Genomic DNA, 23,233 nt, shown 5'->3' with positions numbered 1-23,233 from the left:
TTTGCTTGTGGTATCGATATTGCCTCCTAGGGGAGGTGACCCCAGATGTCCGGTGGATTATTGAGTGTCCTTTAACACCTTAGGCTAGGCTAGCCTAGCCTACCCAACCTACCCAGCCTACTCAACTTAGTCTGGCTCACCCAACCTAGCCTAGCCTAGCATGCCCCAACCCTAGTCTAGTCTGGCATGCTCCAACCTTGTCCTAACTTGCCTAACTTAACCAACCTTAGTCTAGTCTAAGAATTCACCTATTATGGCCACCAAGTCTTATCCAAGCACAACTTTTCCAAGCCAAGAGACAAAGCCCAAGGGTCGTAGCTTCCAAGGGAGCACCAACCTAAGGATTGTGAAGATGTCTATTCCAAACCATGCCTACCAGGCCTGGGGGATTTTCGCATGCACTTTAAGGCATCTTAATCTAATAGGGAAACCCGCCTAAGTGCATCCGACTCCATCCTGGAGAGGTAAGCCTTACCTCACACATTTCTTTTGTTGGTTCAAACTGCTCCACCGCAATGCCCACCCTTATCTTAGCAAGCACCAGGGTCACCCATGTGTGCACACGCCCATGTACCCTAAGGGATGCAGCACACACCTCTTTTAAAAAACCTAACTTAAAACTTTGCATCCATGCTTTCCAAATTCTACAAATAATAAAAAAAATTTAGAAAAAAGGAACTCCCCAAGTACGTAGCCAGAATCTCACTTCTGAGGCCAAAAATCCACCCCTGGATTCGTGGCCAGTTGACAATGTAGATAGAGAAAGAATGTTGACAGAGAGAGGAAGATCAAATACTAGAGAAAACCCATGAGAGGTTTAAATGACCCGGAGGCCAGTCCAGTGATTCTACCCTTGGACTGGCTGGGAACTTCTCCAAATGCTTGGGAAACTGCCCCTAAAGCATTTGGTTCTACCTTACTAGAAAAAGGCCACGAGAGGTTTAATTGACTCGTAGACTGGTCTTGTGATTCTACCCTCGAATTGGTTGGGAACTACCCTAAAGCTTGGCGAACTGCCCCAAAAGCTTTCGGTATTACCCTACTAATCCCTACTAATGAAAAAGCTAAAAAAAAAAATTAAATGTGGTTCTAAGATGGCATCTTTGGAAAAAAGGGCAATTTTGAAAAAATAAAAAAAATTCTGTTTGATTTAGCTTCTCTGGTGTGTGATTGCATGAGGAAATTTTCTAACGTGAAAGTATATTAACAAATGTGCCCTAATATTTTGCTTTCATCCCAATGAATAATGAGGAGTGTCAGAGGGCAACTCTAGTTCAGGATATGTCCCGTTCCTTCTTCCCTAGAAAACCTCCTTCAACACCTGGATCGCGGCTCCAACGCACCAACTACCAAACAAAAGAAAAAAAAAGGTAGTGTACAAAGTTATGGCATGATAGAAAACACGGCCATATACCCTTCCAATTTCGAGTTTGCTTGTAAATCTACCGGTAAGGAATGCATCCACCCTATTGTTGTCACCTACCATTCCACATTCTTTGCCATGAAGCCAATATCGTACCGGCCACCAAACAAATGTCGTGTGCAGGTCAATATATATTGGCCTCAGCGGCACCAAGAGTGAATAGAGAAGGAAGAGCTTAGAAGATGGTGGCGGAGAGAGTGCAAGGGCTGGCTGTGGCTGGTCTCGACAAGCTGCCCCCCCAATTCATCTGGCCCCTGAACGAGAGGCCGGAAAATAGCAAGGCCCTGACTGGACTCCATGTCCCCACGGTGTCATTTTCTCCGGATTGCAAGCAAGCAGCCAAGGCCAGCGAGGAATGGGGCATCTTCCAATTAACAGATCAAGGTCACCAGAACTTTTCCGTCGTCTGAAGGAGGCTGGTGAAGGATTCTTCAGTCTCCCCCAAGAGTACAAAGAGCAATTTGCCAATGACTTTGCTGGCGGCGTCTTCGAAGGGTATGGTACCAAGCTTGCGAAGAATCCAGACCAGAAACTGGAGTGGATCGACTACTTCTTCCATTTCATGTGGCCAACATCGAGAGTCAATTACGACAAATGGCCCAAAAGCCCCTGAATTACAGGTAGGCATCTGAATAGAATCAAAAGGAGAACCAAGTCACAGTCAAAAAACTTATGTTTGGTGCTTTTAATTAAAAGGTAGGAAAAGGTTGATTGTGTTTGTTGTGATTGTAGTCTGGAGGCTCTGTCGGTGGGGTTGGGACTGGAAGCAGGGGCTTTGAAAGAAGCATTGGGTGGTGAGGTGATGTCCTTGGAGATGAAGATAAACCTGTACCCCCCAAGCCCACAACCCGAGCTTGCCTTGGGAGTGGAGGCCCACACTGATATGAGCGCCCTCACAATCCTCCTCCCCAACCAAGTACCTGGCCTTCAAGTCATCAAAGATGGGTCCTGGGTGTCTGTGGACTATGTTCCTGATGCCCTTGTTGTGCACGTGGGAGACCAGATTGAGGTAAACTCCAGGACCTATCCATGCGCTTGTGCTTTAATTTTTTTCTTTTTTTTTTTTTGGATGTTTTGGGCCACTAAATTTAGAGCAAGTAAGTGGTTGCAATCCTAGGATATCGATTCGCTTGGGGAAAAAGTTTAACAAAACTTAAAACTAGATGATAGGAAGTACGAACAGCGTGTTTTTGTTTTGTTGAAACTTAAAACAGGACTAAAAGCAACTTGGAATGAGAGATACTAGGTGTTTAAGCAAGTTATCTTGTGTCTAATCAACGCAAACGATTATTTGGATAAATCATTTTGCTTTTCAGTGAATTATGATAAGTTTGAATGATTTAAATTCAAATTTTAGACATAAAGTTCAGGGTAAACAATCAGAATGTCAAAAAAATGTTTGCCATGGTATTTGCGACGATGCTGCGATTTGCCACAATCATCATGGCCTTACTCCGCCCACTTTGAACTTCCGATTATCTCTGATACGTACCTACTGTTTCAGCCAATCTCACCAGCTCCACTGTGTCTACAGACTATAGATGAAAATTGAATTTCAAGTCTATATAAACCCCCATTTTTTATTGAACACTTGACACCTATTTGCTTAAAGAGGCAAAATTCTGCTCACGCGAGTTTTCGTGGTGGTTAGCCGAGTTTTCTCAGTGTTTTTCAAACCAGTTTTGGTTGGAACTTTTTCCCTATGAATCTAATTTAACACGTATCAGTTTCTCATCAAAATGTAGAAATACTGTCTAGGGCTGCGTTATCCCCCAATGACTCCAAGAATGTCTCACTAGGCGCAGTTCTGTCATTGAAGTATATTTGTTCCACCCTCGATTGCATCATATGGGCTGAGTGTCTAGGATTAGTACGATATAGTCAAGTGGATTTTGAAGGCCGGGTACTCTTTTTTGTGGGTTTCATTCGGCAAACAAACGCACTGGCTCGACCATGGCATTGGGTTTTCCACTAGGTTGAGACTATCTTTGTGCCTCTGGGTAGAGTACGTATTGGGGCTCGAAAATTTGGTTTTGACCTTAGGTTTTTAGACTGTAATTTGCGTTTCTCGGTATGCTAAAAGCTAATTAATTACCATAATCATTGGGCATTTTAAGAAGTTCCTGCAGCCCGTGCCTGAGGGTGATATTTCAAAGTGACTGATTGATATTACTCCGTCAGCATACTTTTTTTTAATTTTTTCAAAATTACCTTTTGGTCTAATGATGGAATCATCAGTTTGAATTTTTTTTTTTTTTAGCTTTTTCGTTAGTAGGGCAGTGCTCCAAGCTTTAGGGTAGTGTTGTACTAAATAAAAATCTAAAACAAAAAAGATAATTAAAATTTGGTACGAGGATATTCTCAGATCGCGGGGCAATTTTGAAAAAAATAAAAAAAGTGGGTTGGTTGACCTTTTTTGTAATTTCTACCAATAAATACTGCAGTCCATTTTTTTAGAAAAATTTTAGGGTCTGTATATAAATCCTTCAAACAACATGTTTAATGTTCACAGCTAGGTTTGCGTTCAGCTTAAGGGGCCGTTTGGATCCATGTAAAAAGATTGCCTCAAAAAATCTCCGTTGAAATATATTTTAAGAACAATATTTTCTATAAAATAGATATTAGTTGTTTGGATGGTACATGAATGCATAACATTTTCATGGTTTTTTTTTTTTTACTTTATTTGTTAAATATTATTTATTTTAATATTCATTATAATGTCACTTTTTTATTCAAAAATTCCTTAAGTAATTTCTTTCTCTAAAATTTAATATAGTTTCTCTCTTTAAAATTTTAATATACTTTCCCTCTATAAAACTTAAAATTTGATGTAGTTTCTCTCTCTAAAATTTAGATGTAGTTTATCTCTCTAAAAATTTTCAATTAATTTATCTCTTTAAAACATAAAATTTGAGATAGTTTCTCTCTAAACATTTTGAATGTAATTATTTTTTCTAAAAATTTTGAAATATTTTCTTGCTCTCTCTAAAGCTTAATATTGGAGATGGTTTCTCTCTCTAAAATTTGATGTAGTTTCTCTCTATAAAATTTTAAGATAACTTCTCTCTCCAGAACATAAAACTTGAGATAGTTTCTCTTTTTAAATATTTTTAGTGTTTTCTCTTTTGAAAAATTAAAATTAGAGATAAATTCTCTCTCTAAACAATTTGAGATAGTTTCTCTCTCTAAGACTTATAAATTGAGATAGCTTCTCTCCTTGAAAATTTTGTGATAGTTTCTCTCTCTAAATATTTTTGAAGTACTCTCTTGTTCTAAAATTTAAAATTTGAGATAGTTTTTCTCTCTAAAAATTTTAGATAGTTTATCTCTCTAAAACTTAAAATTTGAGGTAGTTTATCGGTCTAAATATTTTAAAATAGTTTCTCTCCCTAAATATTTCTAGGGCCTCTCTCTCTCTCTCTTTAAAACTTAAGATTTAGGATAGTCTCTTAAAAAAAAGTAAGTACTTTATCTCTCTAGAACTTAAAATATTATATAGTTTCTCTCTCTAAGACTTAAAATATGAAATAGCTTCTCTCTCAAAAAATTTTGAAATAGTTTCTCTCTCTATAATTTCTAGATACTCTCTTTATAAAACTTAAAATTTGAGATAGTTTCCCTCTCTATAGTTTTTTGGTACTTTCTCTTTATAAAAATTATACTTTCAGATAGTTTCTCTCTCTCAATAATTTTCAGGTTCTTTCTCTTTATAAAACTTAATAGTTGAGATAGTTTATCTCTCTAAAAATTTGTCATGGTTTCTCTTATTATTACTTAAATTTTGATTTTTTTTCTTTTCAACATTAACACAACATTTCCATTAAAAGAGCTACAAAATACAAAACATGCAGGAAGTAAAGAAGATGAAGAATTACAAAAAATTGACAATCAAAGAAGTGCGGTTTGCTCCTTCTTTGGCTAAGGCATCTGCCTCCTCATTCGCACACGAAAGCAATGATACAAATTGGCATTGATCGAAGAAAGGAAGTTCCGAATCTCATGAAATAATACTTTAAAGCTCGATGGAACATTGAATTCTTCATAGCTCCAAGCTATGACATTTGTCGAATCTCTTTCAATAATTGTTTGCCCTTCCCACCGTGAAAGAAGTTTCAAACCCTCCAGGGGACCTCTAGCCTACGCTTTATTTGCAGTAGCAATACCACACCGACCTAAATATGAGCAAAAAACATGACCCAAATGATTTCTAATCAACACACCATATCCAGCTGCTCCTAGATTTCCAAAGCTATTGTCATCAAAGTTCAATTTGATTGAGTACAGAGGAGGTGAGGACCAAAGAATAGCTTTTCGGCTAGATTTCGCGACTGCTAAGGGGTAGTTAATGATAAGACTCTTTGGTGTAGAGCCACAATCTTTGTGCGAGGTAAACCAATCTATTGTTGAGGTTAAAATGTTAGATTTTAACATAGAAAAATCAGTAGAGATTCCTTCAAACACTCTTTGATTTCTCTCCTTCCACATACCCCAAAGGACACTTAACCCAGAAAGAATGCTAAAATATATTATCCACCTTTGGAATACCAGGGAATAACCATTGAGTGATAAGCAGTCTACAAACTTTTGGAATTGGAATGGATAAGTTAAAACATTGTCGAACCCAATTCCAAATATCATAAATGAAAGGGCAGTAGAGGAATAAATATTATGTCGTATCAGTCACTAGCTTTGCACAAAAGGCAGACATTGGGTATAATGAACCCTCTCTTCCTTACGTTATCCACAATGGCCAGCTTTTCTTTACAAAATATCCATAGAAACAACTGAGCTTTAAATGGAACATGAAGTTTCTTTATTTAGGAAAGTACTGAATCGTGCTATTTTATATTGATTGTAGAAGATATGAACATATGCAGACTTAATCAAAAAATCACCTGAGGTAGTAAGGTCCCAAATCACATCATCATGTAGAATAGGGAAAAGCTAGGCATTGTTTAACATGTCCAACAAGGTTTGACACTCATGGATAAAATTATCGGTCATTCTCCTGTGCCTGCAATGAATAGACCAAACAATGTTCGTATGAGCATCCCCACTAGCCTCTTTTACCGTAGCTAGTGGGTTTGAGACTTAAGAGAACACCTCAAGGAAAAGGTATATAAGAGGGTAGTCATCAAACCATTTATCGTACCAGAAAAGTGTAGATTCCTCATTACGCACTACTTTTTGAAAATGACGAGGATATATAGGTCTCTCAAGGTCAATCCCCTTCAAATATGGTATAGAGTGGCTTTATTCCTTGGACTTTGTATAATACCATAAACCTTCTCGATCCCATATTTTTCTTTCAAAATTTCTACCCAAAATAACTCTTGGATATGTGCTCTTCGCCACCATTTTAAGAGTAATGCAAAGTTCATGTTTTTCAATTTATGAAATCCCAAACCACCATCTTTTATAGGTGCGCACACCGTAGCACAACTAACCCAATGAAGCCCCTTCTTTTTTTTCATCATCTCCCCACAAAACGTTCCTCATAAGCCTCTCTAGAATGCTAACAATCTGCGTAGGCAATCAAAATAAAAACATATAGTAGACCAGAAGGTTAGATAGAGTAGATTTGATAAGTGTATATCGACCTCCTAAAGACAAAGTCTTTGCCTTCCACAAATATAATTTCTTATTGAATCTCTCTCCCCCTGGATCCCAAATAGATTTTGAGGGCCTCGAATCCACCAAAGGGATACCCAAATATTTGCAAGGAATCTTCTCAACACCACATCCTAGTAATCCAGCCATCCTTGACACTATGTTTTGAGGACATCCAATTCTGATCAACTTGGTTTAGAGATATTTACTTTCAACCCAGTTGCAATTTTAACACTCTTTAGAAATATCCATAATCTACTGATTTCCATTGCATTTGGATTGCAAAAAATTATGGTACCATCTGCAAACTATAAGTGTGATACAATCACACCATTGTTCCCAACCTCAATGCCTAAAATAAGATCCTGTGAAAATACATCTCTTAGCATAACACTGAAACTTTCTGCCACCAATGTATACAAGAAAAGTGATAGGGGATCTCCTTGTCTGAGGCCCCCAGAACTCCTAAAGAAACCAGTTGTCTTACCATTCATGAGCATTGAGAAGCAAGAAGATGAAAGACAACCCTCAATCCGTATACTCTATCTCTATCTAAAACCCATGCTTCCCATGATACTTTAAAGCACGTCCTAATCCACCTTATCATAGGCTTTTTCAAAATCTATCTTACAAAGAAGACCTGGTTTTTTTTCTTTGATCTTGAAATGAATACATTATTTAGCTACTAGAATGCTATCCATAATTTGTTTATATGTTAGGAAAGTAGATTGAGGATCTCAAATAACCAAGTGGATCACCTTCGTAATCTATTGGCAAATATCTCTGCAATGATTTTATAAAGACTACCCAATAAGCTAATGGGGCAGATGTCTTACACATCCTCTATTACCTTTTTTTTTGGAATAAGGGCAATGAAGGTAGAATTCATTGCCACATTAATTCTACCTATCCAATAGAATTGCTCCATCAAGTGAATCATGTCGTCTTTCAGGAGATCTCCAAATGTTTGAAAGAAGGCTAAGGGAAAATCATCAGGTCCCGGGGTTCTATCTCTCCCATGACAAAAAACTGCCTCCTTAATTTCTTGATCTAAAATTTGAGAGTTTCTCTCTTTAAAAAATTTGAGCTATTTTCTCTCGAAATTTTTTAAAATATCTTCTCTCTCTAACACTTAAAATTTGAAATAGTTTCTCTTTCTAAAATTCTGGAGGTAGGTTCTCTCTATTGGTTTTCGGTACTTCTCTCTATAAAATTTGATATAGTTTCTCTCTAAAAAAAATTTTAAAAAAAAATACTTAAATTTTGAAATAATTTCTCAAAGAAATTTAAAGTCTTTTCTCCCTCTAAATCTTAAAATCAAGAATAGTTTCTTGCTCTAAAATTTGAAGACAATTTCTCTATCTAAAATATAAAATTTCAGGTAGTTTCTCTCTCTAATTCATGATGGTGTTTTTGTTGAATTAATTGTATTTTACAAAGTGGACGTCTCCATAACAGGGAAATCTCACTAGAAATCAATTTCAAAAGGTAAAGGGAACGCTAAAGATTTTTTTATTTTTGGCTTGAAATAAAAAAAATAACTAAAGGCAGAAATACTTTTCAGTCTCAAATTTTGGATCCAAACCCTGAAAGACACCATCTCCACTAAAAAGACCTTTCTGAAAATATATTTACAAGTATCCTAAATCTCTTTCTCTCGTGCACATTCTTTCTCCCTCTCAGGTAAAACCAAAACTCTGACTCTCTCCTTAACAACAAATAGGCTCTCTCATTCTCTTTTTGTTTTTTGTTTTTTTAGTCATCCCCATTTTTCTCTCTCTCTACCCACAATGTTGATCCTAATAGTGTCTCTATCTAAATAAAGTCAATTGATACTAGTCTCATTTTTGGAAAAAGCCAATCCTACTACTCAGTGTTCAAAAAATCGACTTGGCCAAAATACTCTAGCCCTGGCCAAGGTTATTTACTCGGGCGAGTCCGAATAACTCTCTCGAGTCAAGTATATTTAAAAAAAAAAAACATAATATGTATATTTAGTGCGAGGTTTTTTAATATTAAATACTAATGGTATGCTGGTTATGCTTTGGGACATTGGCGGCCTCAATAATAGTGATTGTAGGTTCAATTCTTAATGGCCTGCGAAAAATAATAACCAGAGAGACTTGACAACTTATTTTAATATTAAATACTAATGGTATGTTGGTTATGCTTTGGGACATTGGCGGCCTCTGTAATAGTGGTTGTAGGTTCAATTCTTAATGGCCTATGAAAAATAATAACCAGAGAGACTTGACAACTTATTTTAATATTAAATACTAATGGTATGTTGGTTATACTTTGGGACATTGGCGGCCTCTGTAATAGTGGTTGTAGGTTCATAGGTTCAATTCCGTTGGTTATGGTTTGGGACATTGGCAGCCCTGAAAATAGTGGTTGTAGGTTCATAGGTTCAATTCCTGATGGTCTGCAAAAAATAATAACCAGAGAGACTTGACAACTTATTTATCTTGAATGTGACATATAAATATAAATATAAATACAGCAAGCAAACTCTTACGTGAAAACAACATATGTGGCTTAATTGTGACATATAAATATAAGTTATAAAGTTGTTTTACAACCAACTCACTATACAAAATCTGCAAACTCTTGCGCGAAAACAATAACGAGAGAGACTTGACAACATATGTGACTTAAATATGATATATAGATATAAAGGCATGCTTTTTATGCTTCCCCCTAAAAAATTTATATATTTTCCCTTATCCAACTGTTCATTCTGAATGGAGGACTAAGATTGCCCCAATCACATTATCACGTCTCTACACTATTTTAGTTTCATTTTTTTTCTATAAACTATTTTGACACCAAATTTTTGTCGTCCAATCCCCTATTAAACTCGCGCTAGCAAAAAATATAAAAACAATATTTCCAAACGGCTGGATAGTAGGAGCATAGATTTTCTATATTGTAGGGGAAGTATAGAAACCTTTTCCTAAAAATTAGGTACGTGCCATCTTCTCATTTGGTCTCACCTATAAAAAATATTAAAAATAATATTTTGATAAAATAAAATGACCAAAATACCCCTGAAGGGGTATTTTGGTCATTTTATTTTATTGAAAATATTTTTTTTTATATGTTTTGCTAGTGCGAATTTAATAAAGGATTGGATGTACAAAATTAAAAATAGTTTATAGAAAAAAATTTAAAAATAAAATAGCATAGAAACGTGACATTGTGATTGAGGCAATCTTAGTTAGCCCTTCATTCAGAATGGACAGCTGGATAAGGGGAAGTATAAAGTTTTATGTTGTAGAAAAAACATAGAAAACGCACCCAAATATAAATATAGTTTATAAAGTTGATGTACAACAAAGTCGTTTAGCATAATGAAGGGTTGCTTTATAGACTAAGAGCGAGGCAAATCAGGAAGCAGACGTATGGAGCCTCTAGCTTTAAGGAAGGACAGTTTCGCCGAGGCAATATCAGCATAGGAAAACATCCGTTTCAATTGATAGAGATTCGAGATCATCAGCCATAATCAAATGGTTCTAGCAAGATTTACCATGCTTATTACCAAAGGTTATCTATCAAATATTGAATTTAAGACTTAACATTCCGGAAAAGAAAAATATTGAGTTTAAAAGTACCCTAAAGCCAACATTCACTTTACTTGATTCACGAGTCAACATCGCAACGGATGGGCCCACACTATTCTAGAAGTGGGCCAAAGTCTGCGAGAATATAGATATACCAGAACGTCCGTAGCTTTTTATTTTTATAGAAAATTATAGATACTCTCTAAAATAAACATTGTAGAAATTTTATCCCCCAATAATTTTGATATCACACTTTAAAGCCAATATTTTTTTTTTTTGTATTTACCCTATAGGCAAAAAGTCAAAAAAGTAGAAACTAAAATGCCCCTTTCTCTCTCTTTACCCACCCTCTTTTTTTCTCTACCCAAAGTCCCTCTCTCTCTACGTGCCCTTTCTTTATCTCTACCCAAACGCCCTCTCTCTTTACTCGCCCTCTTTCTCTTTTTCTGCCCAAATGCCCTCTCTCTCTACCTGCCCTCTCTCTTTCCACCTCTACCCAAACTCTCTCTCTTCCTTTTTCACTTTGTGCCCAAACTCCCTCTTTTCTCTCTCCGCCTTTTTTCTTTCTCTCTCTTATCAAAGTCATCTCTCTCTATCCACCCTCTCCCTTTCTTTCTCTGCCTAAGAAAACCCCTCTCTTTCTCTATCTGCCCAAAAAACCCATGTACCAAAGTCTGAAGCTTTATACAATTTGTCATGGAGATGGAGATCACATTTTGAAATGCAGTACCCTAATGAGACACAAACAATGGACTTGAATATTTTTGCATTGACAGCATATGATGCAGCATAGGTCTTGCACTTGCCGTTGAAAGATCTACCCAATTTTTGAGATCTCTTCCCCTTAAAACCATTGTAAACTCATCAGTTTTCACAATGCCAAACAGATCATTTTTGGGCAACTTTCTCATAAATTTCCATAACCAGGTTTCAATTGGTTTTTTCGGGCAGAGGGAGAAAGAGATAAAGAGAGAGAGGGGGTAGAGATAACGAGGGAGCTTGGGGAGAAAAAGAGAGGGGGGCAGGTAGAGAAAGAGAGAGGGTGGGTAGAGAAAGGGAGTTTGGGTCGAGAGAGAGAGAAAAAAGGCTGGTAGAGAAAGAGAGGGCGAGTAGAGAGAGAGGGAGTTTGGGTTGTAAAAGAGAGGGCAGGTAGAGAAAGAAAGGGAAAAGCAATTTTAGTCTTTAGTTTTTTTACTTTTGACTAAAGGTTAATACAAGAAGAAACAGGGTTGGGTCTAGGGTGTGATACCAAAAGCATTGGGATAAGGATGTCTTCAAAATTTATTTTGGGGGGTATTTATAACTATACTTATTGTTTTGGGTAAATAAGAATGCTTAGACCTTCAAGTAATTAGTTGTTTATTACTCATCAAATATGTCATAATATAATGTTCACTCTCTCTATGGCATATAAACGGTTAGATCCTTTTTTTATTTACATACAGACCCTAAAATATATTTATTGTTGTATTCATTATAATGTCACTTTTTTCATTCAAATTTTTTTCAAGTAGTTTCTTTCTCTAAAATTTAATATAGTTTATTTCTCTAAATATTAGATGTAGTTTCTCTCTCTAAAAAATTTCAAATAATTTATCTCTCTAAAACATAAAATTTGAGATTGTTTTTCTATGAAAATTTTGATACAATTTCTTTCTCTAAAATTTTTTAAATATTTTCTCTCTCTAAAATCGGTTAGGTACTTTCTCTCTCTAAAATTTAATATTTGAGATAGTTTCTGTCTCTAAAATTTGATGTAGTTTCTCGTTCTAAAAGATAATTTCTCTCTCCAGAACTTAAAATTTGAGATAGTTTCTCTTTTTAAAAATTTTCAGTGTCTTCTCTCTTGAAGACTTAAAATTTGAGATTATTTCTCTCTCTGTGACTTATAATTTACGGTAGCTTCTCTCTTTGAAAATTTTGTGATAGTTTCACTCTAAAAATTTTTGAAGTATTCTCACTTTTAAAATTTAAAATTTGAGATAGTTTTTTTCTCTAAAAATTTGAGATAGTTTCTCTCTCTAAAACTTAAAATTTAAGGTAATTTCTCTCTCTAAAATTTTTGAGATCGTTTCTCTCCCTAAAAATTGTTTGGGCCTCTCTCTCTCTAAAACTTAAGATTTGAGATGGTTTTTCTTAAAAAAATAATTACGTACTTTATCTTCTCCAGAACTTAAAATATTAGATAGTTTCTCTCTCTAAGACTTAAAATTTGAGATAGCTTCCTTCTCTGTAAATTTTGAGATAGTTTCTCTCTCTATAATTAGTTTCTCTGTCTATAATTTCTAGGTACTTTCTCTTTATAAAACTTAAAATTTGAGATAGTTTCCCTCTCTATAGTTTTTTGGTACTTTCTCTTTATAAAATTTAAACTTTCAAATAGTTTCTCTCTCTCAATAATTTTCAAGTACTTTCTCTTTCTAAAACTTAATATTTGAGATAGTTTATCCCTCTATAAATTTTGTCATGGTTTCTTTTACTATTACGTAAATTTTTATTTTTTTTCTTTTTAACATTAACACGACATTTCTATTAAATCAAAAAAAGGGTTACAAAATCAAGACATACAGGAAATAAAGAAGATGAATTACAAAAAAATTGACAATCAGAGAAGTGCAGTTTACTCTTTCTTTGGCTAAGGCATCTGCCTCCTCATTCGGCTCATGAATGCAATGATACAAATTGACATTGATAAAAGCAATGATGATCCTAATCTCATTAAATAATACTTTAAGGCTCGATGGAACATTTGAATTCTTCATAGCTCCATGCTATGACATTTGCCGAATCTCCTTCAATAATCTTTTGCCCTTCCCACCGTGAAAGAAGTTTCAAACCCTCTAGGAGACCTCTAGCCTCCACTTCATTTGCAGTAGGAATACCACACAGACCTAAATATGAGCAGAAAACATGACCCACATGATTTCTAATCGATACACCATATCCAACTGCTCTTAGATTGCCAAAGCTATTGTCATCAAAGTTCAATTTGGTTGAGTATAGAGGAGGTGGGGACCAAACAACAGCTCTTCGACTAGATCACATGCTGCTCAAAGTCGCGAGTGCTAAGGGGTAATTAATGATCAGACTCTTTGGTGTAGAGCCACTATCTTTGTGAGAAGAAAACCAATATGTTGTTGAGGCTAAAATGTTAGATTTTAACATAGAAAAATCAGTAGAGATTCGTTCAAACACTCTTCGATTTCTCTCCTTCCACATACCCCAAAGGACACTTACCCAGACAAAATGCCAAAATATATTATCCACTTTTGGAATACCAAGGGATAACCATTGAGTGATAAGCAACCTGTAAAATTTTGGAATTGGAATGGATAAGTTAAAATAATGGCAAACCCAATTTCAAAGATAAAAAATGAAAAGGCAATAGAGGAATAAATGTTATGTCGTATCAATCGCTAGCTTTGCACAAAATGCAGTCCAGTAGTCCAGCCATCCTTGACACTATGTTTTGAGGACATCCAATTCTGATCAACTTGGTTTTAGAGAGATTTACTTTCAGCCCAGTTGCGATTTCAACACTCTTTAGAAATATCCACAATTTACTGATTTCCATTACATTTGGGTTGCAAATCATTATGGTGTTATTTGCATATTGTAGGTGTGATACAGTCACACCATTGTTCCCAACCTTAATGCCTGAAATAAGACCCTGTGAAGATACATCTCTTAGCATAAAACTGAAACTTTCTGCCACCAATGTATATAAAAAAAGTTATAGGGGATCTCCTTATCTGAGGCTTCTAGAACTCCTAAAGAAACTAGTTGCCTTACCATTCATAAGTATTGAGAAGCGAGAAGATGAAAAACAACCCTCAATCCATATCCCTTATCTCTATCTAAAACTCATGCTACTCATGATACTTTGAAGTACTTTCTAATCCAGCTTTTCATAGGATTTTTCAAAATCTATTTTACAAAGAAGACTCGGTTTCTTCTCTTTGATCCTGAAATGAATACATTCTTGAGCTACTAGAATGCTATCCATAAGTTTTCGGTCTTTTAGGAAAGCAAATTGAGGACCTCAAATAACCAAGTGGATCACCTTTCGTAATCTATTGGCAAGTGTCTTTAAAATGATTTTATAAAGACTACCCAATAAGCTGATGGGCAGATGTCTTACACATCCTCAATTACCTTTTTCTTTGGAATAAGGGTAATGAAGGTGGAATTTATTGCCACATTAATTCTACCTCTCAAAAAGAATTCCTCCAACAATTGAATCAAGTCGTCGTTCAGGAGATCTCAAAATATTTGAAAGAAGGCTAAGGGAAAGCCATCAAGTCCCGGGGTTCTGTCTCTCCCAAGACCAAAAACTGCGTCATTAATTTCTTGACCCAAATTTTGAGAGTTTGTCTCTTTAAAATTTTTGAGATATTTTCTCTCAAGTTTTTTTTAAATATTTTCTCTCTCTAAAAAATAAATTTTGAAATAGTTTTTCTTTATAAATGTTTTTGGTAGGTTCTATCTATAGGTTTTTTGGCACTTCTCTCCCTTAAATTTAATCTCTCTCGTCCACATTCATTTTCCCTCTGTGGTAAAACCCAAACTCTGACTCTCTCCGTAACCAAAAACCGGATCTCTCATTCTCTTTCTTTCAAAAACCGGATCTCTCATTCTCTTTCTTTCTTTCTTTCTTTTTACAGTGTGATCCCCATTTTTCTCTCTCTCTACCCACAAAGTTGATCCTAATAGTTTCTCTCTCTAAATAAAGTCAATTGATACTAGTGTCACTCTGGAAAAGCCAATCCTACTACTCAGTGTTCAAAAAATCGACTCGGCCAATATATTTGGGCCCTAGCCGAGACTATTTACTCGGGTGAGTCTGAATAACTCAACCGAGTCAAGTGCATTTTTTAAAAAACTAAAATAAAGAAAAAAACATAATATGTATGTTTCGTTCGCAGTTTATTAATATTAAATACTGATGATGTGTTGGTTATTTTTCGGGACATTGGCGGCCTCCATAATGGAGGGTTTTTAGGTTCAAATTCCTCATGTCCTAATAATGTTTTTAAAGCTCCTTTGAATACAAAAAAGATAAGTTTTTATAAAACGTAAAAGTAATAACCAGACGACATATAAATATAACTATAAATACTGTTTATAAAGTTGTTGTACAACCAGCAAACTCTTCCAGGAGAACAACTTATGTGGCTTAAATGTGACATATAAATATAATTTATAAAATTGTTTTACAACCAACTCACTATACAAAATCTACAAACTCTTAGGTGAAAACAATAACCAGAGAGAATTGAAAACTTATGTAACTTAAATGTGACATATAAATATAAGGGCAAGCTTTCTACGTTTTCTTTACAGCATAAAACTTTTATATTTCTCCTTATCCAACCGTCCATTCTGAATGGAGGGCTATGATTGCCCGAGTCACAATGTCATGTCTCTACACTATTTTATTTTGAACTTTTTTCTATAAACTATTTTGGAACCAAATTTTGGTCGTCTAATCCCCTATTAAACTTTCACTAGCAAAAAATATAAAAACAATATTTTCAATAAAATAAAATGACCAAAACACCCTTGAAAGCTTCAAGAGGCATTTTGGTCATTATATTTTATCGAAACATTATTTTTAATATTTTTTATAGGTGCGCCCAAATGAGAAGATAGCACATACCAAATTTCATATTCATACAATTTCTTCAAAAAAAATTAAAAATAAAATACCTTAAGACATCGAAACTAAGATCAAACGGTGAGTGGCTCTCTTGATCAAAATTGGACGGCTGGATGGTAGGAGAAGCATAGATCTTCTATGTTGTAGGGGTAGTATAGAAACCTTTCCTTAAAAATTTGGTATGTGCCATCTTCTCATTCGGGGTATCTATAAAAAATATAAAAAATATTTTTTTGATAAAATGTAGTGACCAAAATAGCCCTCAAAAATTTCAGGGGTATTTTTGTCATTTTATTTTATTGGAAATATTTTTTTTATTTTTTTCGTTAGAGCGAGGTTAATAGAGTATTGGATGTACAAAATTCAAAATCGTTTATAAAAAAAATTTTAAAATAAAAAAGTGTTGAAAGGTGATATTGTGATTGAGGCAATCTTAACCCTCCATTCGGAATGGACGGTTGGATAAGTGTATATAAGTTTTATGTTGTAGGGAAAACATAGAAAGCTTGCCCAAATATAAATATAGTTTATAAAGTTGTACAACCAACTCGCTTTAACTTGGAGGGAGGACGAGTTACTCGACCGAGTCCGAGTGGCCTCGGCCGAGCATCAAAACCATGCTACTACTATAGTTACATACCCAAACGCCATTTTTCTTCCGCCAAAGCGCTTCGTCACAAACACAAATTGTTTGTCTTCTCCCAAAGGTTTCCCTTTATCTCCTTCTCCTTAATGAATCCTGCTGCTCGCTGTTTGCACAAATCCTACTCTCTTTCCCCAAAGCGTATGCCCTTTTACTCTCTTTGTTCATACATTCAATCTACTACTCTCGCTCTCTCCACGCATACAATCCTGCTATACTCTCTTTTAGTGCATTACCTACTCTCATTGCACAAAACCAACCCTACTTGTATCCCTATGTCTCTAAATAAATACAATAATATGAGTCTTCTCTTTACACCAAACAAATAATTATATTAATCTCTCTCGAAGTGGAAATTATTTCTCTCCCCCAGAAAGCTCTCTCTAGATATTGGGTAGGATGGGCCATTGCCAACCCTATTTATGGGTGTGAGTGAGAGAGCAAATTTTATATGCATGACTATTTTATAGTTTATATGTTAGTGTTATAAGAAGGCCAAGTTGCCCCGAGTTATGTGTACAACTCAGGGTCCATAAAAATAGTTTTTGAAAAAATTCTAAAAATAAGTAGGAAAGACCTGATTGTTGTATAATTTTTCTATATATAATTTGGATTTTTTTTCAATTATGGGCTAACGTTTTTTAATGATATTCAGTATTTTTAAATTTTCTGTGTTTGGATTTTTTAAAATGTTCCCAATGATAAATGATTTTTTTAAAGGGTGCGGTTTCTATAAGGTTGCAACCTTAAACAATCCAATCAAGGCGCACCTCCAAATTTGATCATAATAAATAATTTTGGTGTAAAATATTCTTAAGATTATCTGAAAATCTATTTTTATATCTAATTAGTATATTTTAAATTCTAAAAATGGTTGAAATCAAGTATATCTATAAACATATGAAAATCTTGAAAACGGACGGTCTAGATAATGTGCTGCAAGATGCACTATTTTTGGGACTCAAAATCTGTTTTTTTTTGTTTTCCATATTCATACGTCTCAATGTTGAGATGATCAATTATAGGGTTTTTCAACCTAAAAACAATCCTATCCAATGGATTTTTTAAGTGCATATTTAATTCTACATTTCAGGTCGCAACCTTACATAATTTTTTTCCGTTTTTAAAACCCTTTGTCCTATACTTTTTTGTTGCTTTTGGTTTTACTTAACTTTTAGACCTTTGTTGTATTTTTCTATATTTTTCCATTTTTTGGTATAATTTAAAATTTTCTAGAGCTTTTGGACTCGTACGGTTCTTGAGTGAGTCCTAAGTCGCCTTGGGCCAAGACCAAGTACCTGGCTCGAGGTTAGTTTTTGAACATTGTTCTATGTGATGGTTGAAGTTACGTGTGAGTTTATGAAACCCGGTTTATGTAATGGGTGTGTGTAGCACGAGGCCAAGGCTTCAGAGTAAAAATAAATACAGCCACACCTATCGTAAAATGGCAATTCGGGCACCAGAACCTCATGATCGCCTTAGATTTACTTTATCTGATTTTGAAGCTTTAACCTTCAAATATAGTATAGCACACACTTGCAAATGAGCAAATCCAGGTAATGTGCCACAAGATTTAATATTTATGGGGCTTGAAATTTATTTCTTCTCTTCATATCCAGGAGAGTTTTTTTTTGTGTTAAAGTGTAATTTTCGCCGTGGTTTTGAGGTGTGACTTTACGTTTTTTTATTATAAAATCCTGGCCATATAAAAACATTTCCCATAAAAATACATATATGTAAGATGTATTATACCGGTTTTACAGTTTTTATAGTTTCGAAGTTAAATAGTTCATGAAAGCTTTAACAGTTAGTTTAAATGCAAGCAATTGGACGTGGAATTATTATAATTGAGTCAGGCACTGACAGCATTAAAATTCTTGAGAAAAATGGGGTGTCATACCCTTGCATTAACTTTATTTTGGTGGATTACTTGCTACTTATGATTACTTTGATTTTGTTAAGGACACGGTTTCTATTAGTCTTGTAGAAATGAGTGCCCTCTTAAAAAATCTATTTTTGAAATGGATTTTTGGACCCAATTGTTAAGGACATATAATCTCTAACATGGAGATCATGAAATTGAAAAATAAATAAATTTTCAACATTTAAAATAATGTTTTTATGAAGAAAACATTTGGACCGTTGGTTTCAACTATTTGTAGATGGACCGCCCATTTGGATCCATCTTTAAAGTGAATGTTTTAAACCTTGGGGCCACAAATATAGAAATGTGTCCCACGACTCATGAAACAATTTTTAAAGGAATGCCCAAAGGACGAAAGATCTTGAAACTTGACTTCAAAATTCGGCCTCCATCAACTAAACCATGTTTGGGAGAAGTGTAGCTCCCTTTGTACATCATCAATTAAACTATGTTAAAGTAGAAGCGGAACATCGTTATTAGGCCCAAGCAAAGCTTATATTGGAAGGGCAGCCCATTTTCTTAAGGGATAGTGTATTGTAAGACTATTCACTTTTGGTATTTACAATATTGGGCATTGGAATATGAAATCAGACATATTGAAATGGGAAACAACATTCGAGCAATTTTATTTTGCAGTTTGTGTGAAGTTGACACATCCCCAACAATTGATTTCACATTTAATAGCCAATAATAAATACGGATGGTATACAATGAGACAATTTGTCTTTAAGATATGGAGATCACAATTACTTACAACCATCCAATGTGAAATCTGATAATTTGGGTGTGTCACAAAGTCCGTGAAAATTTCTTTTGAAAATTGAGCTTGGTCAATGAAATAAATGCAGCCACTCAATTTCACATCCAATGGTTAAAATTAATTGTGACTATGTCATTATAACCTTTTTTTTTTTTAGGTAAATAATCTCATTATATATTTTCCAAATAAATAGGACTTTCTTATACCAAAAGTAGATGGTCTCATTATATACATTTCTTAAGTTCATGAAGCGCTATGCTGGAATAAATGAAGTTGTGGCTTCTAAGCTCGCCCCTTGATTGATACCTAAGTGTCTACAATTGTAGGCCAAGGATCAATAATGGCAACTGTCGTCAATTTTTTTTTTCTTTCTTCGTTTTTCTAATAGCAGATAATATTAAAATAAAAAATAAAAATAAAAAGAGTTCTCGACATGCAGCGTAGTTTTCCAGCAAATTTCTTCCCATCAATCAGTAACCTTATGGACATAGTTAGAACTCCCAAAGGAAGATCCATTCATTCGAGTTTGCTTGATTTGTGTTGAAGGTGTTGAGCAATGGAAGATACAAAAGCGGTCTCCACTGGAGCTTGGTGAGCAAGGACGAAACACGTATGTCATGGGCAGTGTTTTTCGTGCCTCCACCAGACAAAATCATTGGGCCTCTTCCCCACCTCCTAAACGAGACTAATCCACCATTGTTTTCAACTAAAACCTTCAAGGACTTCCAGCATCGTAAGATAAACAAGCTTTCTCAATTAGAGCGCGCTCTCTTCTTGTGTTTGCTACGGGACCAATAATTATCCCTTTATGGTTTGACGCTTGGGATCCTTTCTCAGTATTTCCTTTGTAGGACTTTTATAAGAACACCGATATAGTTGTTGGGTGTCTTAAGGGTAGAGAAATAAATATTGATATTAGGGCAGTGGTTTCATGTAATGGTTGTATCACAATATTATCTCATGACCCTTCTAGAAAATCATGTTTGTGGTATTTGTGTGACACAAAATTTTGCATACACACTCTCTTCATCTCAATAATCAATAAAAAAGAAAACATTCAATTTCAAACCTAGATATGGTCAAAATGAGTCCCTCCAAAAACGAATCTAAATTATTAATTTAGTGAATTTCAAGATCTTAGCCTTTATAAACTGAAAATCATTTTTTTTCTCTTTTCACATTGTTTATCTTATGATAATAAAGCCATCCAAAAAAATTAGAAATGAAAAAATCCTTCTATGGCCTAAATCTAAACATCTCACCAAAATGAATGACTTATGTTTATTGGGCTAAAAAAATACTTTATGAGTTGTGTTTTCAATTATTTATTTATTTATTTATTATTGTTCATTAAAATGAAACGTATTTCAAAATTTGGATCAAACAAATGGCTATACATCATATTACTCTACAACCATTACATAAAATCATTGCCCTTGATATTGATATTATTAAGACACATCCGTGTATTTGTTTTTTATTAAGACATCCATGTAGATATAATATGATTTTTAATTCTGTCACTTTCCAAGTTGATGGAGCAGTGGTAGAACTCATAACAAGGTTCAAATCCCCCCAAAGGCATTCTTTTTAGATTTAATATATAGTATTTTACCACGACACGAGGCAATAGGTCACATGGCGCGACAACACAACTTGCAATAGTGCCTGTTTCTCACCAAAATTTTTTAAATTTAATATAATATTTTACCACAACACGAGGCAATAGGTTACATGTTGTGATAAAACCGACTTGCAATAGTGCCTATTTCTTGCCTCAAATTAGAAAGTTAACAAAGTATTGTTTGCTTAATTCTTGTCATAATAAATGGAAAAATATATAAAAAGATTATTTATTTTTCTAAATACAATAAAAAGTAAACTATTTATTTTCAGTACAAGGAGGTCGGAATCATTATCCATCAGTTCTAAATCGGGTAGCTTTGATTAGACTCGGAGTCCAAAATTTTTTTTTTGAATATTGTGTGACACCCCAAATGAATTTAATGGCTAGGAGTAACTATGACCTAGTAATATTGTTTTTCTTAATAAAATATTAAGCATTTGACATTTGGTCTTACATTGTGCTTAAATAAAATCGCATCAAAGTAGTGAAAAAGGCATCTTAAAATTAATGATGTGGTGAAATAAGTTTTCCAATAAAGTATTAATTTTTTCACAATCCTTTTTATTTTTATCGAAATTCCACTATTCTATTAAACTAAAATGAAATTACAGAGTCAGAGACAAGAGTCTCAGTGAGGAGAGAACCCCCTTTAGCAAGAGAATTAGCCATAACATTCGCTTCCCTATAGACATGTTCAAAAGAAAAGGAAAATGTACTAGAGAGGTAAAAGATTTGAAGAAGCAGATATTTGAACTCCCAAGGCAACTTCTGCTCCCCTTTGCACCATTTGATGACGTTCATGGAATCACCTTCTAGGACACAGTAATGCCCCAAGTTTCTTGCCACAAAGATACTTAAGCCATATAAAAGTGCATATAGTTCAGCATAATTAGCAGTACGCACCCCAAGATGACTAGCATAAGAAAAGATAACATTCTCCAGCCAATCCCTAAGCACACCACCAAATCCCGCAGGACCCGGATTTCCTAACGAACTACCATCAAAGTTTATCTTGAATACCCCAAAGACCAGGGTCACCCATCTTCCTTTCAATCTGCAATTCAAAACCCAGCTGAAACAAAATCTTTAAATTTCTCCTAACATCCAAATCCGAATATCTTAACCAACTTTGGTAATTGACAGATATAATAATATAGCATGCAAAATCTTCTCCCATATTATCGCAAAAGGCAAGCTAATCCCGTCAAACAGTCTTCTATTCCTCTCTTTTCAGTTTTCCCATAAAATTACGCTTCTAGTGATTTGCCAAATAATAACTCCAATTCGAGGTAAGTCTATCGCTAAAGTTTGTAAAATACCTACAATACTTGGTGGCATTACCATCGCAATCCCAAGCAGGTCAAAGAACCTACTCCAAATATAATAGGTAAAAGAACAGTGCAAAAAAAGATGATCTTCAGATTCCCCATCCTCACACAGAAGAAATACATTTGGCAATATTTTTCCTCTCTTGATAAGATTATTTACCGTCAGCACCTTATTTTGAACAGCCATCAATAAAAAACCTTGCACCTTAAGAGGTAAAGGCCACCTCCAAACGATGACAAATGCAGGCCTAGACCACCGCCACCTATTGTGGAAGAGCAGCTGGTACATAGACTTCACCGAATCCATCCTTATCGATCTCCCAAACAGCCTCATCCTCAGCATTATGAGGGATATTAACCTCATCCAAAGAGTTCAAAAAAGAGAGAATCATGAATCCTATTATAAGGAAGGTTGATATTCCAAAGAATATGATCACCCCTACGCTCATAGAGATTAGAGACTACAGCATTAGGGTTAGCCATTCTTTGGAAAATCAAAGGAAAAACTAGTTTCAATGGAGCATCCCCCAACCACTTATGATGCCAAAATGAAATATTGGTGCTATTGCTTAAGGTCCAACAAATGTCTTTATGAATCAAGGCTTTACAATTATAAATTGATCTCCAGCATGAAGACATTCCCTTAACCCCATTTCTTTTACCCACCCACATACCAAATATGTCCTCTCCATACTT

The 23,233-nt window shown here is 34.8% G+C and overlaps 1 protein-coding gene across 2 annotated transcripts; it reads left to right on the top strand.

The window, feature by feature from the left end:
• Window positions 1-1,580: 1,580 nt before the first annotated feature.
• LOC105421902 (flavonol synthase/flavanone 3-hydroxylase-like) lies at window positions 1,581-20,559 on the top strand. 2 transcript variants are annotated; one of them, XM_088863885.1, is made up of 3 exons: window positions 1,581-2,043; window positions 2,156-2,432; window positions 20,129-20,559. In XM_088863885.1, the coding sequence occupies exons 1-3, from the start codon at window positions 2,018-2,020 to the stop codon at window positions 20,378-20,380; spliced, it is 555 nt and encodes a 184-aa protein (XP_088720011.1). In that variant the 5' UTR covers window positions 1,581-2,017; the 3' UTR covers window positions 20,381-20,559. The 2 variants fall into 2 exon arrangements, with proteins under 2 accessions (XP_088720011.1, XP_088720012.1); XM_088863886.1 differs by lacking the exon at window positions 20,129-20,559 and adding an exon at window positions 5,275-5,934.
• The last annotated feature ends 2,674 nt before the right edge of the window (window positions 20,560-23,233 follow it).

Source organism: Amborella trichopoda, chromosome 4 (genome assembly GCF_054954075.1).
Source record: "Amborella trichopoda isolate Santa Cruz 75 chromosome 4, AtrichopodaSantaCruz75HAP2 v2.0, whole genome shotgun sequence".
NCBI classification, from domain to species: Eukaryota; Viridiplantae; Streptophyta; class Magnoliopsida; order Amborellales; family Amborellaceae; genus Amborella; species Amborella trichopoda.
Note: the sequence above shows the minus strand (reverse complement) of the source record. Positions and strands in the feature narration are given on the sequence as shown.

What these genes read in the sequence shown, in the direction of transcription:
- LOC105421902 (XM_088863885.1), top strand. Translation starts at nt 2,018, where the DNA reads ATGGCCCAAAAGCCCCTGAATTACAG. An exon ending in CAAAAGCCCCTGAATTACAG is followed by an intron (nt 2,044 to 2,155) that starts GTAGGCATCTGA and finishes TTGTGATTGTAG; the next exon opens with TCTGGAGGCTCTGTCGGTGG. An exon ending in ACGTGGGAGACCAGATTGAG is followed by an intron (nt 2,433 to 20,128) that starts GTAAACTCCAGG and finishes TTTGTGTTGAAG; the next exon opens with GTGTTGAGCAATGGAAGATA.